Source organism: Hetaerina americana, unplaced genomic scaffold (assembly GCF_022747635.1).
Source record: "Hetaerina americana unplaced genomic scaffold, ioHetAmer1.1.p SCAF_195, whole genome shotgun sequence".
NCBI lineage: Eukaryota > Metazoa > Arthropoda > Insecta > Odonata > Calopterygidae > Hetaerina > Hetaerina americana.
This window is the reverse complement of record NW_027286758.1, coordinates 67,632-83,486: the sequence shown is the minus strand read 5'-3', so window position 1 is coordinate 83,486 and position 15,855 is coordinate 67,632. Positions and strand designations below refer to the sequence as shown.

Genomic DNA, 15,855 nt, shown 5'->3' with positions numbered 1-15,855 from the left:
GATTGTTTAATTTTATGGTATTTGGATAAAGAAGTGATGATAAGGTAACGGCTTTTCAAGCAGTTTGGTTCAAAAAGAGGAGTTTATTGGGATGAAGGTTTGAGAATGTTACTCTTCAGCAGTTTTTCAGGTTTTCCACTTTTTCTGAGACAGTGAAGTAGCTGGTCCGTGGATTTTTATTGGGGAGAAGTGTTCTTGTAGAAACAAATGCCACTGACAAAGTGAGAAGGAGATGAGGGATTCTGTATGTCATGGTTGGCGACAGTTGAAATAAATTTATTGTTGATATTTGGTAAGTTTCGTTCAGACTGTTAAAATTATTTTTCTAGGTGTGAATGTTGATAGCTAGGAAATTTATATTCGAGTCAGATGTAGATTAATTGAAAGATACTGTGAAAAAGAAGAAGAAAAAGACATGAGAGTATGGTTTGAGTATTACTTTGATGAGAGAACTTATGTTCAAGTTTATCCATTATTAGATTGTCATATGCATAAGCTATAGTCATTCACATTCACTGCATTTTTCAAAGACCCTTCAAAAAGTAAGGTCTTGCATTGCTTTTTATGGAAAAAGAAATGTATTCTCAACTTTGTTTTATACCTTAAGAAAGCCTGAAGATTGAAAGTTGCCTTGACAATCAATCATGTTTTTTATCCTTGTAAACAGCTTCATAATACTTGAGTCATACCTTTCTCATGCCACATCATAAAGCCAACTGACTCCTGCTTCTTGCACTTCCTTGTCTGACTTGAATATGTCCTCCAAGGTGTTATTATGCAAGAGCCTCTGGGCACTCCCCTTACCTTTTCACTAAGTACCAGTCATAGTATAAATGTCACAAGAGATTCCACGGTCGACCTGTGAGTGAGTTTTGGAAGGATTAAGGCATCTTCACATATCCAAGCAAGTGAGTGATTGGCAGGCCTCTGGTGCAGAGAGAAACCTCTCGTAAGCCCTGATAGTAGGAGTGCATGCGATAAGCAGGGATCAATGCTGCTTAGTATATCCAAGCTAGAGAGGGTGTGATTATTTTGCTTTTATTATTATTATACTATGTATGACTGATAGGCCAGTGGTGCAGAGGGAACCTCTTATAAGCCCTGATTGAATGCTATATATTACATCAAAGCTAAAGGGTAGGTGATTATATTTTATTTATAATAATTTTTGATTTTATTCTACTACGTGTGATTGGTGAGCCCCTGACGCAGAGGGAAACCTATTGTAAGCCCTGCTATAGTGTAAGTGCAAGCAACAAGTAAGGATGAATGCTGCTTAGTACATCCAAGCTAGATAGTTTGTAATCATTTTGGTGGGTGATGGGCAACTGTTTCAGGGAAAATCTCTTGTAAGCCCTGATTGAATGTGATTCTTGAGACTATCAAGAATTAAGGCTATATAGCACATCCAAGCTAGAGGGTGGGTGATTATTTTTTGTTTATTTTAATTTTAAATTTTATTTCACAAATAATAATAGTGTAATTACTGGGCCCTTTATGGAGAGGGAAACCTCTTATAAGCCCTGATAGATTGTGAGTTCATGCTACTATCAAGGATCAATGCTGTATAGTACATCAAATCCATACAGTTTGTAATTTTTTATAATAATTATATTCCTTATGACTAACGGGCCAGTGGTGCAGAGGGAATTTCTCCTAAGCCCTGATTGAATGTAAGTGCTTGATACTAGCAGGGATCAATTCTATATAATACATCCAAGCAAGAGAATATGTAATTATTTTCCATTTGTAATAATTTTTAATTGTATTTCCCTTTGTGTGATTAATGAGCCCCTGATGCAGAGAGAAAAGTCTCATAACACCTTATAGAGTGTGAGTGCATGCGACCAGCAAGTATCAATGCTATATAGTCCAAGATAGATAGTGCGTGATTTATTTAAAGTCTTCCATTTCATCATTCTAACTGTTTACTGTTTCCAATAATTTCAATTATTTTTAGTTTTTTATTGTATTTCTTATTGGTTTATATTCAGTTATTTATTTTTATAATATTTATTGATTTACTGCTACTTCTAATTTCCCTCACCTATCCTTTGCCCATTTATAAGAGTATGGCTGGGGTTGACTCTACTCATTATATTTGGAGGTAATTGGTGCTCTGAATTATTGGTAGCATATGAAATGAGTGTTCTCAGGATTATACAAGAATATGATAAGTCCGCAGAAGGAAGAATAAATTAAAGTACTGTTTAAGAAGGTTAAATCATTATCAGAAAATAAGAAGGAAAGATCTATTCTAGCAGTTAAAGATAAGTTGAGTGAGATTATAGCTGACATAGAAAAGATCCAAGAGAATTGAAAGGAATAATGTGAAAAACTGTCTGTTAAAGAACTTAGGCCAACATGGTAACACAGTGTTAGAACTTGACTCAGATAAAAAAAGCTAAGACAAAGAAAATATCCAAGAAACTTGGAAAGAATATACAAAGAACTGAATGGTTAAGAACTAAGGTCACCAAGCTTTAGCATAGAAAAGTCTTTCTGTTCAATCGAGTTAAAAAACCATTATTGGGAATGCTTTTTAGCAGCCGAGAGGAAGTAATGGAAAAATTGCAGGAAGCACTGATGGACATACCAAAAACCGAATATAAAAAATGTTTCGAGGATTGGATCAAGCGCTGGCATAAGTGTGTTGCAGTCAATGAGGATTACTTTGAAGGGGACAATATAGATTTAGATGAATAAACTTGTATTTTTAATTTTCTGAATAAATTTTTGATCAAGGTAGTATATCAATCATATCTTCCTAACCAATGCAAGTCAATGGTTTGACGAAAAAAAATTTTTTGAAGAGCTAATCAGTATCAGCTAAAATATCATTTTATTATATTAATTTAATGTATACAAGTTAACAATTTTTTAATCTTAATTTTTAAAATAACATGTTTTTAAAACATATTTTGCATGGATATCCTGAAAATCTAATATTTTTTCCTTGATCTTGCAGGATCATTTGGCAGATGCAGAAGTAAATATGCCCTCTGAGGAGGAAGTGGAGATTAAGGATGATTGTGATACTGATATACCTAAGATTAAAGTAAGACTGGGAGGGGAGGTGTTGCAGGAACAAGGTAAGGAAAGCTAAGGACTGTGTTATCAGCAAAATGTTTAAAAAATAACTGAAAGGCCATTTAAAATATAATAAATTGCAAAAAAGATGATAATGTTATCATCATTTTTGCAATTATTTATTAATAGATTTAGTATTATTTATATAGCTAAGCAGACTAGATCTTTAATTAATCTTGCTGTGTTTTCAAGCAATTTCTTAATTTTGCTTGATTATTCTGATTTTAGATATTATCAGTTTAGAATTATAAATCATATAACCAAAAACAACCATTTTCCCTTTCAATATCTTATGTTTTATCCTAAGTAAGATATAAATATCATGTGAAATGTGTCAATGCCATTCATTTGTTGTGTTTACATGTCCATTGTTTATAGTTAAACTATTTTCTTTGATTTTCCATGTCTATTATTTCTTAGTAACATATTTGTTGCTTTTGTTTGAAACAACAGCAACTTTGACACTGATGAAGGTAAAAGAAAAAGTGCTAAAAGGCCTAATTCTGGTCAGCAGTAGGTGATGACAGATGCTTTGTTCCTGGGATTTTATTGCAACAGACTTTGCTAACATACATATTTAGACTGATGAGTATGTACAGGCAACAGTGGATGTATGATTGTTTAAACGTATGCACCTTTTTAGTGAATATCTACTTATACTTCAAATCTTTCAGATAAACACCAAAAACAGGATGATGCAGGAGAAGATGCTTCATCCACTCAACTGCATGTGTGTGAAAGTTGCTCCAAGGTATTTGAACAAAGGGACCTTCTCAAAGATCATGTAATGCATGTGCACCTTAGGAAGGTGATGCTATTCAGATGTGATGTTTGTTTGGAAGTATTTAAGAGAAAATATGACCTTGCAAGTCATATCAAATTAGTGCATGCTCTTAAGAAGAAGCACCAATGTGACTTCTGCTCCAAAAACTTTCTAAATTTCAGTAAACTCAAAATTCACATGTCAACGCACACTGGAGAAAGGCCATTCCAATGTGCATTGTGTTTAAAAGTTTTAGCTGGAAAGATACTTTTACAGAGGCACATGCTGACACATACTGTAGAAAGGCCACACAGATGTGAGATCTGTTCTAAAACATTTATTGCCAAGAGTCACTTAAAAAGGCACATGCTAACACACACTGGTGAAAAACACCACAAGTGTAATATTTGTTCCAAACCATTTGCTAGGAATAGTTGTCTAAAGGGTCATATGTTGACGCATACTGGTGAAAAGCCACACAAATGCACCATCTGTCTAAAACCATTCACTCTGAGAAGTAATCTAAAGTCACACATGAAGACACACACTGGCAAAAAACCACACCAGTGTCATATTTGTTCTAAAGCATTTGCAGCAAGAAGTTCTCTAAAGTGCCACATGATGACACACACTGGGGAAGAGCCACACAAGTGCCGGGTGTGTTCAAAATCATTCAAAAGGCATAGTTATCTAATTTCCCACATGATGATACACACTGGTGAAAAGCCACACAAATGCAAAGTCTGTTCAAAAGCATTCACTTCCAGAGGTAATCTAAAGTTACACGTGATTACACACACTGGTGAAAAACCACACAAGTGTCATATTTGTTCTAAAGCCTTTGCTTCTAGAAGTAATCAAAATAAGCACACACTGACACACACTGCTGAAAAGCCATACACGTGCACCCTGTGTTCAAAAGCATTCATTCAGAGTAATCATCTAAAAAGGCACATGAAGACACACGTAAAAGCCTTCATTCAGAGTAGTCAACTAAAGAGGCACTTGTTGACACACACTGGGGAAAAGACACACAAGTGCAACATGTGTTCAAAGGCATTCGTTCAGCGTGGTCATCTAATATCGCACATGATGACACACTCTGCAAAATGATCACCAAAATGTAAGATATGTCCATAATTATTCATTACCTAGAGCCTTATGAACAGAAGAGTGCTTAGGCTACATAAAATTGAAGTGCATTAGACTGCTGAGGATTATTTGTTATTCCTTAACTTTTCCCAAATATTCCCTTGCACTCTGAAAAAACCAATTGTAAAACATAAATTATAACTCTTTAACAGTGACATTGTCCAGTTTTATATAATTTTTTAAATAAAAAATATTTTCAAATTAAGCTGAAAATATCTGGATGATTATGTACATCTTGATAACATTAATCTAAGAAGAAACGATTTCAACCTGTAAGAATAACAATTTCATAATTTTTTACATGTTAATCTTCTAATTCATCATTAACTCAAACAAACCTATCATTTTTTCAATTTATGGATCTTCTAAACGTTAAATCAACTTTAAGGCTTATATTTATTTAATATATATATATATATATATATATATATATATATATATATATATATATATATATATATATATATATATATACATATATATATATATATTATTAACTATTTCACCCTTTTGTCCATCAATCATGCTAGGATTGTTATTAATCATTTCTCATTATCTAAATTCATTTCTCTACTATCTACTAAGTTCAGTTTATACAAGGCAAAACACTTGCCTCATGCCTTTTTGCCTGGAAATATACCTGCTTTTAATTTCCTTGAGGTATAAAATGATGAGATAAAGATAATGCAAAGTTGGTTGTGCAAGAGAAAAAAGAAATTGTATTGTTCACAGGACATTGGAGTGTATATGTTATCTCTTTAGAGTAAGTGTGGAAAGTCTAAGATGGACAGGGTTTAGATGTTAAGACTGTTACTGAAGAAAAAATATGCAAAGTTGGGCATGGTTTGATGACCAATGTTTATTGGTGGAGAATGAATTGTTCCATGATGCCTATGAAAGTAAGATAGAACAAACCAGGTATTCCCTGGTTCTTGGTGAATGATTTTGGGGATTGCATTGCAGACGTCATCTATTGGATTTTAAGAGTTAGGAATACCTGGCTATGCACAAAAATAGTGATTAAAACCCAGTTACATTCTGCTGAAGTTTCATTCAGAGTAATGAGAAGTTGATGTATTTCAGTCGGGAACACACTGTATGTATGGTGAGCTGGAAATAAGGGGGGTCTATGGGAAATTTTACCTATCCAGACATTTTGAGCTAAATTACCTCACATTTCTCCTGAAACTTCTGCTGCTTAATGAAGAAAAGTGTTCCATGGAGAATATTTTAGAAATTATTCATTATAAATTGTTTCAGATCAGTTGTAATGGCAGCCTGGACAGCATTTAGTATACTCATTCTCATTAACACCAAAGTCTTGATTAAATGAACTAAGTGTAAAAGAGAATCCTTATACATATCGTACTATCTATTAGAATCTACTATCTCCTTATAGATATCGTATTATTATAATGTTTCAACATAACCAGGCATTTAATTATGGACTAAGGTTTATTTCAGTAATTCATCGTTACAATATAGCTGTAATATAAGCCAATTTTTCCAATGAAAATCAGCATTTTCTCTCAAATCTCTTAACTATCAAAAAGTTAGCAACATTTCCCACAGAATGATATGCTTAAAAATTTCAGGGTAGATGGAAAATACTAACATATAATTATTATCAAAAATGCAGTGACAAATGCGATTATATACATATATATGCACAACAAAACACTATCAAAAACATTCACCTATGCAGAGAAAAACACACTAACCGTAATACTAGCACACACAAACAATAATGCACACTCAAGCAGACATACTAACACATGCATAAACCTACAAGCATGAGATGCCATATATCTGGGTGATCCAGTCATTTAAACCTCCAAGATTGTATCATGTCCATTTTAAGTCATCACTTAAATATCCTGCTTTGGTAGCAGCAGGATATTTAAGCCGCTTGTCAATTTCCAATTCCACACATAGGTAGATCTTCTCCTCTCATTACACCCCTACCCAAACTCTTCATTCTTTCCCCAATAACTACTTTCTCATATATATATATATATATATATATATATATATATACATGTGTATGTTGTTGTAGTCCAGTTGGTAGAGCATTGGACTGCTGACTGGAGGGTCCCGGGTTCAAGTCCCAGCCAAGGCGCTCTGTACACCTGCATTTCCATTAAAGGTTAAGTGATTTTTGGGTACCGGGTCTTCCTTGAAAACCGTAACTGGAGCAGAGAAAGTAACTAGCCCCCAATAGCCTCCAAATACCAAGATAAGGCCTGAAATTGAGTTTGCAGGGCTAAAGCCCATGCGGGTGGCTCCTGCTCCCTGATGCTCAGTGATTATGATAGGGGATACTGAATCTGGTATACTTAGCCTCAGATTTGGGAGCCAGGTGGATATATAGGTGAGACAAGGCCTGAGTTGGTTTGTCAGTCAAAAAGGTTCACAAAGGAAGAGTGCCTTCAGATCTCTCCATTGTATGTGGTGGTTACCCCACCATGCACATGTCAAACCAATTGACCTCACCCATCTTCAGTCCAAGACAAACCCAGGGACAAGCAAAGCATCCAGAAGTTAGACACACATCCCATCCACAGCCAAGCATGTCTTCACCATCTCCTGAACCAAGGAACAAGTCACCAAAGCTGAGCATGGGGGAGCAGGATCCACCCCCATTGGCTCCAGCCCTGCAGACAAAATTTCAGGCCTTATCTCAAGAGATGCAGACCATTAGGCAATTGCAAATCCAGCCTGGTAAATCAGCAAAACCTGTAAAGCCACTACCACCAGCGCCAATGATGGCACGGAGAAGAAGTTTGCGGCACTGTTCAGCAAGCCCGGCCACATGGATCACCCTACCAGAGGACAACAATGAGGTCAACAACAAAGTCAAGATTTAGTTCAAAGAATTCAGCAACAATGCATTGCAGTTTTTAAAAAATATGGTTTCCCAAAGTTAATTATTGAAGTCTCTGATATTAATTAGATTTTCTACAGCTGCTCAGTTTTCAAAAAGCTCAAAAGATATGTCGGTGTGATAATTTTTTTTTTGAAATTTTTATCATCTGCCATTATTAAAGTGCTAAATGTCTGCCATTTTTATGCTGTCTCAGTTTTCTGGTTGAAAATAGATTGCTGATGATGCAATTGCCAGTGATGCTGAAAAGAATAAGACTGAATGTTCGAGATGATGTGATCCTTGTCAAAGAGGAGGTTGACACTCATAGTGGTTGCTCTGTTGCTCCTGTAAAGGATGTAGAATTGCCAATGCTCAAATTAATTCAAGCTGACTGGTCCAGCAATGGTGAAGCAGAGAATTTGGTGAGCGTATATATTCATGTTGCTTGCATAATTAGCAATCTGTGCTTTGACATCAGTATTGTTCACAGTTGAACTTAGCCATTTGAATTTTTATTATCTTCCCTCTTAAAATGTATTTGCACTTTCTATTTTGTTATCCTATCACCTCACTTGAGTTATTGTGACCATTAATGACTGCAGTTTATATACCTCAGTTTGCAGTAGTGATTAGGAGAACGTAAACAATTCTATCAGTCGTTATAACTATGGAGTTATGAAACAAGCATTACATCTTTGCAGATGTAATGCTTTTCTTTGATCTTGCAGGACCCTTCGAATAATGGAGAATTCTGCTTGTTTTTAAATTAAGAATTGGAAATTAAGGATAAGTGTATAACTAAGATTCGGATAGGATGAAGGATGCCCGGGAAAGGATCAGTTGCTGGAACAAGATAAGATGGTCTCATCACTGTTGTAGATACACTATCTCATCAGCAAAAGCCTTTTCACTGCCCTCAGTGTTTCCTTTTGAGTAATTATGAACTATCAGTTGATATGTATCAAGAATATGTAAAATCAAAATGCAAATAACTTTTTTCAGTTGGCAATTTGTAAATGCCATTTGCAACATGTGTTGGTGTAGGTCTGGATCTACTCTAGTGACAAAACACTTCCCTGGTAGAAATTGGTATGCTAACTTTTGCAAATGGAAACTGTTTTTCACTAATCCTCAATAGATGGCTGATTTGAATATTTGAAACATTCAACAAATTTGGTTTTTCTCCTGCTATCAAGTGTAAATGCCTTTTTAATTCATGTCACTAAGTTCATTAAATAATTTGGAATTAACCCTATTATTATAAGTTTGCATTAATTTGCAGAGATAATCAACATAGTTCTTGGTTCAGTATTTTATTTAATTTTAGCATTTGATGATAGTCATTGCAATGTTGTTTTAAATATAAGTGCTGATTTTATTCCTCTATCAGTAAGAAATTTACTAAATTTGCCAATTAAAAATTCATCACCCATACCACTTTGAATTTTCAATGGTTGCTGCTGACAAAAATATTTTTAAATGCTTTAGTTACCTCCTCTGGCCACTTCTGTATCGTAAAGTTCCGGCTAAAGAACACCCCAAAATAAATTAAAAGCCTATGCAAGCAAGCCATGCAAGCCAAGCTTTATGCAAGCATTACCATGATTGAATTCTTTCAAACTACATATCATTCAACTTGCACTGCCTGCCTTCATGAATGTTAGACTTCTCACAGCTATTTCTCTGAAATTTTCTTCTCAAAGTTTGACGAGGTATATATGCCTCTTGACCTTCAAACTATCCCTGCATAGGTGAAAGTTCCATTCCCACAGCTTCCCAAAACGGTTTATTAAAGGGCTACATAATAAAAACATGGCCATGGAAGCCTCATGGTTGATATATTGTTAAGTACACCAAAAACATGAAAATTCATTTTTCAAAAACAATGTAATTAAATTGAAAATATGCTAAATTGAGGATTATGGTATTTTAATTTAAACGGATGAAAGAGTTCTTTAATAAATCGATGTAATCATAAAAGAAAAGTATAAAGTGATGTATTCTATCATATTTTATTAAGAAAATCACAACACAACATGATAATATCTAAGAACAATAATTTTTTAATTATAATTTTGGTGTTTTATAATAAAAAATATATTCAATGTGAGGGAATTGAAGCGAGCAGCTTCAAGGAGTCAGCCAAAAAGGCAATGACCTCCGAGGAGATCTCTGATGACACACAGGGAGGGTCAGAGGAAGAGGAGGAGGAAAAGAGGGGAAATGGGAAATTGCTAGAGGTCAGTGAGGATAGTTTGGAGGTGATGGGAATTGTTTCATCAACTCCATACCAGTAGTGCCGGCAGGATTCCCAGCAGTAAAAAGGCATCATCTGCTGAGGCAGCAGTCAGGTAGGAGGTTATTCATATTGAGGAGCCAAGGTGCAATGGGAATAATGAGATGACACCCCAGGATGAACTGATCCCTGGCAGCAACTTGTTCAAGTTGGGTCAGAAACAGCTCCTGTCTTCTTCCATGCTGAACTCTAGCCACATGGCTTTCACGGACTCCTCCGTAACGGAGCTCAGCTGGTTTGAGGAGCATGAACTCATGCCTTTAGAGGCAGAGGTGTGAAAGAGAAAGGCAGAAGTATGCCCTTACCTTTGCAGATGGAGTAGATTCTTAAAACAATAGGGTTGAAATCAATGAGAAAACAAATGAAATATGATCCATTCGAAGAAGTTGTATTTCAAAATTTTGTTTGGGGGTGAAGGGGGAAAGGCAGATTGAGGGGGTGATTTTCCTCCCTAAAGTAAATCCTAGCATCTTCCCACACCCCTGCCTCTACCTTCCTCAAACCCAGGCTTTCCAGTAATTAATCTTATTTTCTAGGTCAATATTTGCTACACTTTCTTCCTTTGAATCACATGCATAAGGTGAATAAATATTCCATATGAATAACATGTCGTTAAACTTGTACTCATTTATTTCAAAACCTGTGTGGCTATGTCTTAGATGAACCCGGGCATTACAAAAAAATGAGCCCTGAAGCCCTGATATTCATGATATAATATTTAAGGATGATTAAAATGGTGAATGAAAACGTTAATAAAAGCATAGTTATCATAGACCTATCAACTGATAAATTATTATTGGTAGACGTTCACATATGATGGACACCCTTGGTCATCATTCTGGTCTACAGACAAGGCAATCATACAGGATTTTTTTAAAAATTGTTGTTATGTTTGCCTTTTTCCAGTCATTAGGCAAGGCATTATTATTTAAAGTTACATTGAATAGATGACTCTGGTATAGAGTTATTAGGGTATCTCCTAGTTTAAGAATTTCAATTAATATACCTGTAAGCAGAAAGTAATGGATAGGATTTAACACCTTTACAGGACAAAATAAATAATGAGTTCATGCCGGAAAATAGGGCAGCATTTGCAACATATGATAGTGATTTAAGATTGGAATAAGATGTAAGGAAAAGAATAGATGGTGATTAGTTCGGAGAATCACTGCATGAAGAAAGTAATTGAGTTCTGCAGGTTAAAGATGAGGATTAGCCATTACTATCTCCATGTTTTGACACTAAAAGAAATAGGTATGCATGAAAAATACCAGGTGAATCAGATAGGCATTAGTTTGATAATTAATATTGAGATTTAAGTAGAGCTAAGCATTAAGAATTAAATAATAAATTAACACAAATGAAAATAGTGTAAAAAGAATTGTAAAAAGGCTGTCAGAGGCTATTAAAAGTCTAAAAAGTAAGTGAGAAATTGGTACACTGTAAAGTAATGCAGACTGATAGTCATTTGTCTAATGTCATTGGCGTGCTGCTCCAATTATATTTCAGGGAAAGAGTACTTGGAAGGGAGAGGGGGTGAATAATTGAATCAATTTGTGCAAGTGCATTTAATAATAAATTTATTTTCCAAAAGAGTGTGCATTTTTTTATGCTGGAATATGTATGATCAGTTACCATATTATCTGCCTCTTCATTGTCTGACCAATGACTGCTACCTTCGTCTATTGATGCAACAATTGATGAATGAATATTCACTACTGGAGAAGTAGGTCATCCAATGGCAATGTCAACCTCCTCTTTGACAATGATCATGTCATCTGGGATGCCACAGCCCTCTTGTCAATAGCATCACTGTCAATCAAGTCGTCAGAATAATCTTTCTCGAATTCACCAGGAATGTATTGCAAAGCATTAAAATGCCATAATTCATTAACATCCTACAGTCAAAATTTATAAATTAGACTATCAGTTCAATAAATCCGTATGGCAAAACTCTTTCATATATTTCTAATGAGAATCATGTGAGACTCGCTCATTTAGGAAAAAACTAACAATTTTACCCAAAGGCAATTAAATTGCTGATATCAACTATTCATAAAAGAGATTACATATTACTGCATGGTGGACTACAATTTAAATGTAAGTTTTGGTAAGGACACCAAAATAGAAATCTGATGCATTTTATTAATCTTGCGAAAGAAATACAACACCAGACTATGTAATTGGTTAAATAATAAACAGAGGTTAATCACTTATAGAAAAAAAGGAACCATTGTGGAGATATGTTGTGAGGATATGGACACAACCTAATAGACTATGCCATTAACATGTATTAACACCAGAATGCACGTAACTCCTCTCGCCTATACTTATATATATACATTTAGACAACAGTGTACGGAATATATAAACCAAATACCAATTCATTTAAGATATCTAACGAACAAAATTTTTAAAACACTTAGCAAGACAACTGAACTTACTTTGGCATCTATTAAATCCTCTATCGTATCTTCCAAATTTATTTAGAATTTAGTATTCTAAACCGAAAACATTGACCAACAGACCGCGACTGTTGATCAATGATACTCCGAATGATTTACTGGACAATCTAACGTCAGAGAAATAATACAATTTGTCAAAATGTATTGAACGTGTATTAAAAGTTATTAACACAGCCTAAAGAATTAAGTAAACAACGTTATAGCAGGGCATTTGCATTTCGTTTTTCTTTTGTTACACTCAATTGAGTTGTGATGCTATGGATTGAAATGGAAATAAATGATCTTAATCCGATCCTAATATTTGGGGCTATTTCAATGTAATCTACTAATTAGGTAAATTAAAAAATCTACCCTTTAATACATGTTTATTATGCGATGAAGTATGATAGGCATTCTTTAATATAAAGTGGAAAACGAAAAAACTAATTACTTGGTGAATGTTCTGTTCATTCTTTCGACAGATCTGGGAAATATCTTAAACACATAATTTAAAGAGCTAGGAAAATATTCTTTTGAACTTACTTTAACATCTATTAAATCCTCTATTTTCTTTTCCAGGATGAAGTGTAAATTAGTCTTCTCGCCGAAACATCGATAAACACTTCACGACTGTTTAAACACCATCTGCAGAGTTAAAATGCGGCTTTAGCGGATATTCTGATCGTTTTCAAGTCTACAGAAGAATTGAACTAAAAACCAACTATAGAAGTACATGGCCGTTTTTCACACATTACTTCACGCAGCATTTAAAGTTTTTAATATTGCAATAGCATATAAAATACGTAGCTCGTCTGCTGGCCACTTGCATTTCGTTCTTCATTTGTTAGAAAGTTGTTTGAATGCAAAAAAAATGGGCTGGTGTAAAAAGAGAGGATCTTATTCCAGATCACACATATGAAAACCTTTCTCGCGATTACTCAGATTTCATTCAATGCGGAGTCTTGGAAAACCGGAATCTGCCTTTCCTAAGATATTTTTGATCTTTTGTAGTATCAATGAAATCATAGAATTGGCGAATAAATAAATGAAGGAAAACATTGCTGTTCCGTTCTTTCATTTCAAGATCCGTGTCAAAAGGTTTACAATAACCATTGTTTACGAGGCAAACATTCAAGATTAACCAAAAATAAAGGCATCTATCAGCCGTCGTAATTCTAGAGTAATGAAATTAAATTATAAGTTCTACTGTTCCATTTTTTCACTAGGCTTCTTTAAGAATACTCGTCAAAATAATTATTCGATAGAATTTGATGAACTGCTCTAATAGTTATAAATGGGCCTAGGAAAATCTGGGAGGCAGAGTATCTTAGGGATTATATCATAGAGCCATAATACTATTATTATCTTGAGCTAATGGAAAAGTCTGATCGTTTGAACTACCATAATAACGAACAACTAGCTTTGATTATACAAATATGGGTGGGAATAGTATCTAAGTATTAAACCACAGATAGGAAAGGAAGCTATTCCACATACTGTCCATGTCTGAAACTGCTATTAGGGGCGCATGGGGAAAGAAGAGTCAGTATGAGCAGCTTTAGGAGTATGACTATGGCATGCCGTCTCTTCTATTGTCACCTGTCCTGCTAAATGTATAATAGGCGTTCATTGGAGCCTTATGTATTTTGTGTGGGGAGAAAAATGTGGGAGGTTAAGCAGACATGACTGAAAACGGATAAAAATGGGCAAATAAGGGAGGAGTTTGGGGATTGTTTGGGAGAAATCCAAAGGATGGATCATTATTGAATTTTAATGATGCATGAAATCGTTAATTCACTATTCATTCAAAATAAACGGAATTTCATTTTAATATTAACACAGAACTACCATTAAAACTTTGATTTATAGCAAGTTTTTTTCTGGAGTAAACAGGTCAAGAAAAATCTAAGTATTAATATTGTAGCTTTTGCTAAAAAGGTATGACTAGTAATTGACACATGACTTTGGACTTGCCTCTTTATAATAAACGAAAACCCGGATTTAATCATTTCACATTACAAACGTCATTTATTTTGAAAATTACTGAGCAGAAAAATATCAGCAAATACTTAGGAAAATAACTATCAATTTAAATGGTCTAATTAAAAACAAATAACAGAGCAATTCAAACTTTACTTTTAAATTATTTCAAATCATTTGTCTTTTGTCTAACAGTCGTTGTATGTTTAAGATTCCATGCCATGGTTTTGTTTCAACTTCCGATGTTAAAATATATTAACTCCAAAAAAAATGACGTATTAAGTAATTTGTGCTTGGTTCATTAACACATTAAAAAGGTAACTTATGCCAGAAATGATTTCATGAATATTTTTTTCACTCTGAATAGTGACGCTTTCTGAAAAATGTTTTATCCGAAAACTCAGCTTATCACAACATCACTTTAAAAGGATTAAACTTGGGGTTAACGTATAAATAATAAATAAGGTTAACTCTAATACTACGGAATTGTAATATTATTTTTAAATTGTCCTTTTTAGGTAACCAAATACTATTTTAAACTCTTGCTATTTGAAGAGTTTTATTTGTTGATAAGAATGATTACACTCAATTAAGTGAGAGATTAAATAATTATAAGATGCGGAAATTTATTTGAATTTGGTGATCACTTGGAGCCAAAATATAACCAGATCGACTCTACACCTCGCACTTAGTAATCGATTCAGAACGAACGACCCATCGATATGTAGTCGGCCATCTTGGAATCTATTGCTTACGAGTTTTTAAAGTTGCCGTTTTTAAGTGCTACGAAGATGTCTCGACAAGAAAGTTTAAAGTGTAGATTATGTCTTGGCCGTGGTGGTCGGTTGACAAATATTTTTAGTGAAAACGACGATGCTGAGCAGTTGGTACGGGAAGCAATAGAAGAGTTATTGGAATTGAAAGTAAGCTAGCCATGAATGTTTACGTTTTCACCATGACGCTTTTATGGTAATTTTACCACAAATTTGTCGGTATTTCCCTGTTTTCGGTCAATAAAAAGCCTTTGCATCACTATGTTAATAATAAGAGTCCTTTTGAGAGAAGATGTGTGGGGTTTATTAGCTTGATAATCTTTTTTTCGTAGGTAGTGGAGGATAGAAGCCACCCGTGGTTTATTTGCTATCAGTGCTTTAAAATACTGACCGATTTCTATATGTTTAAGCAGCAATGTTACGAAAACAATCTTACGTTGGAGAGGCAAACGGAATACAAACAGGAAGAGGGAAATATTTGCCGCGAAAAG

General features: G+C 34.4%; 1 protein-coding gene across 1 annotated transcript in view; it reads left to right on the top strand.

The window, feature by feature from the left end:
• Positions 1 to 10,168, top strand: part of LOC139687415 (zinc finger protein 107-like) — an 81,859-nt gene extending 71,691 nt beyond the window's left edge. Inside the window, exons 12-14 of the mRNA XM_071584534.1 lie at positions 3,875 to 4,510; positions 8,225 to 8,293; positions 9,983 to 10,168. Coding sequence (XP_071440635.1) covers positions 3,875 to 4,510; positions 8,225 to 8,293; positions 9,983 to 10,168 — 891 coding nt within the window. The remainder of the gene's footprint in view (positions 1 to 3,874; positions 4,511 to 8,224; positions 8,294 to 9,982) is intronic.
• Positions 10,169 to 15,855: the final 5,687 nt, after the last annotated feature.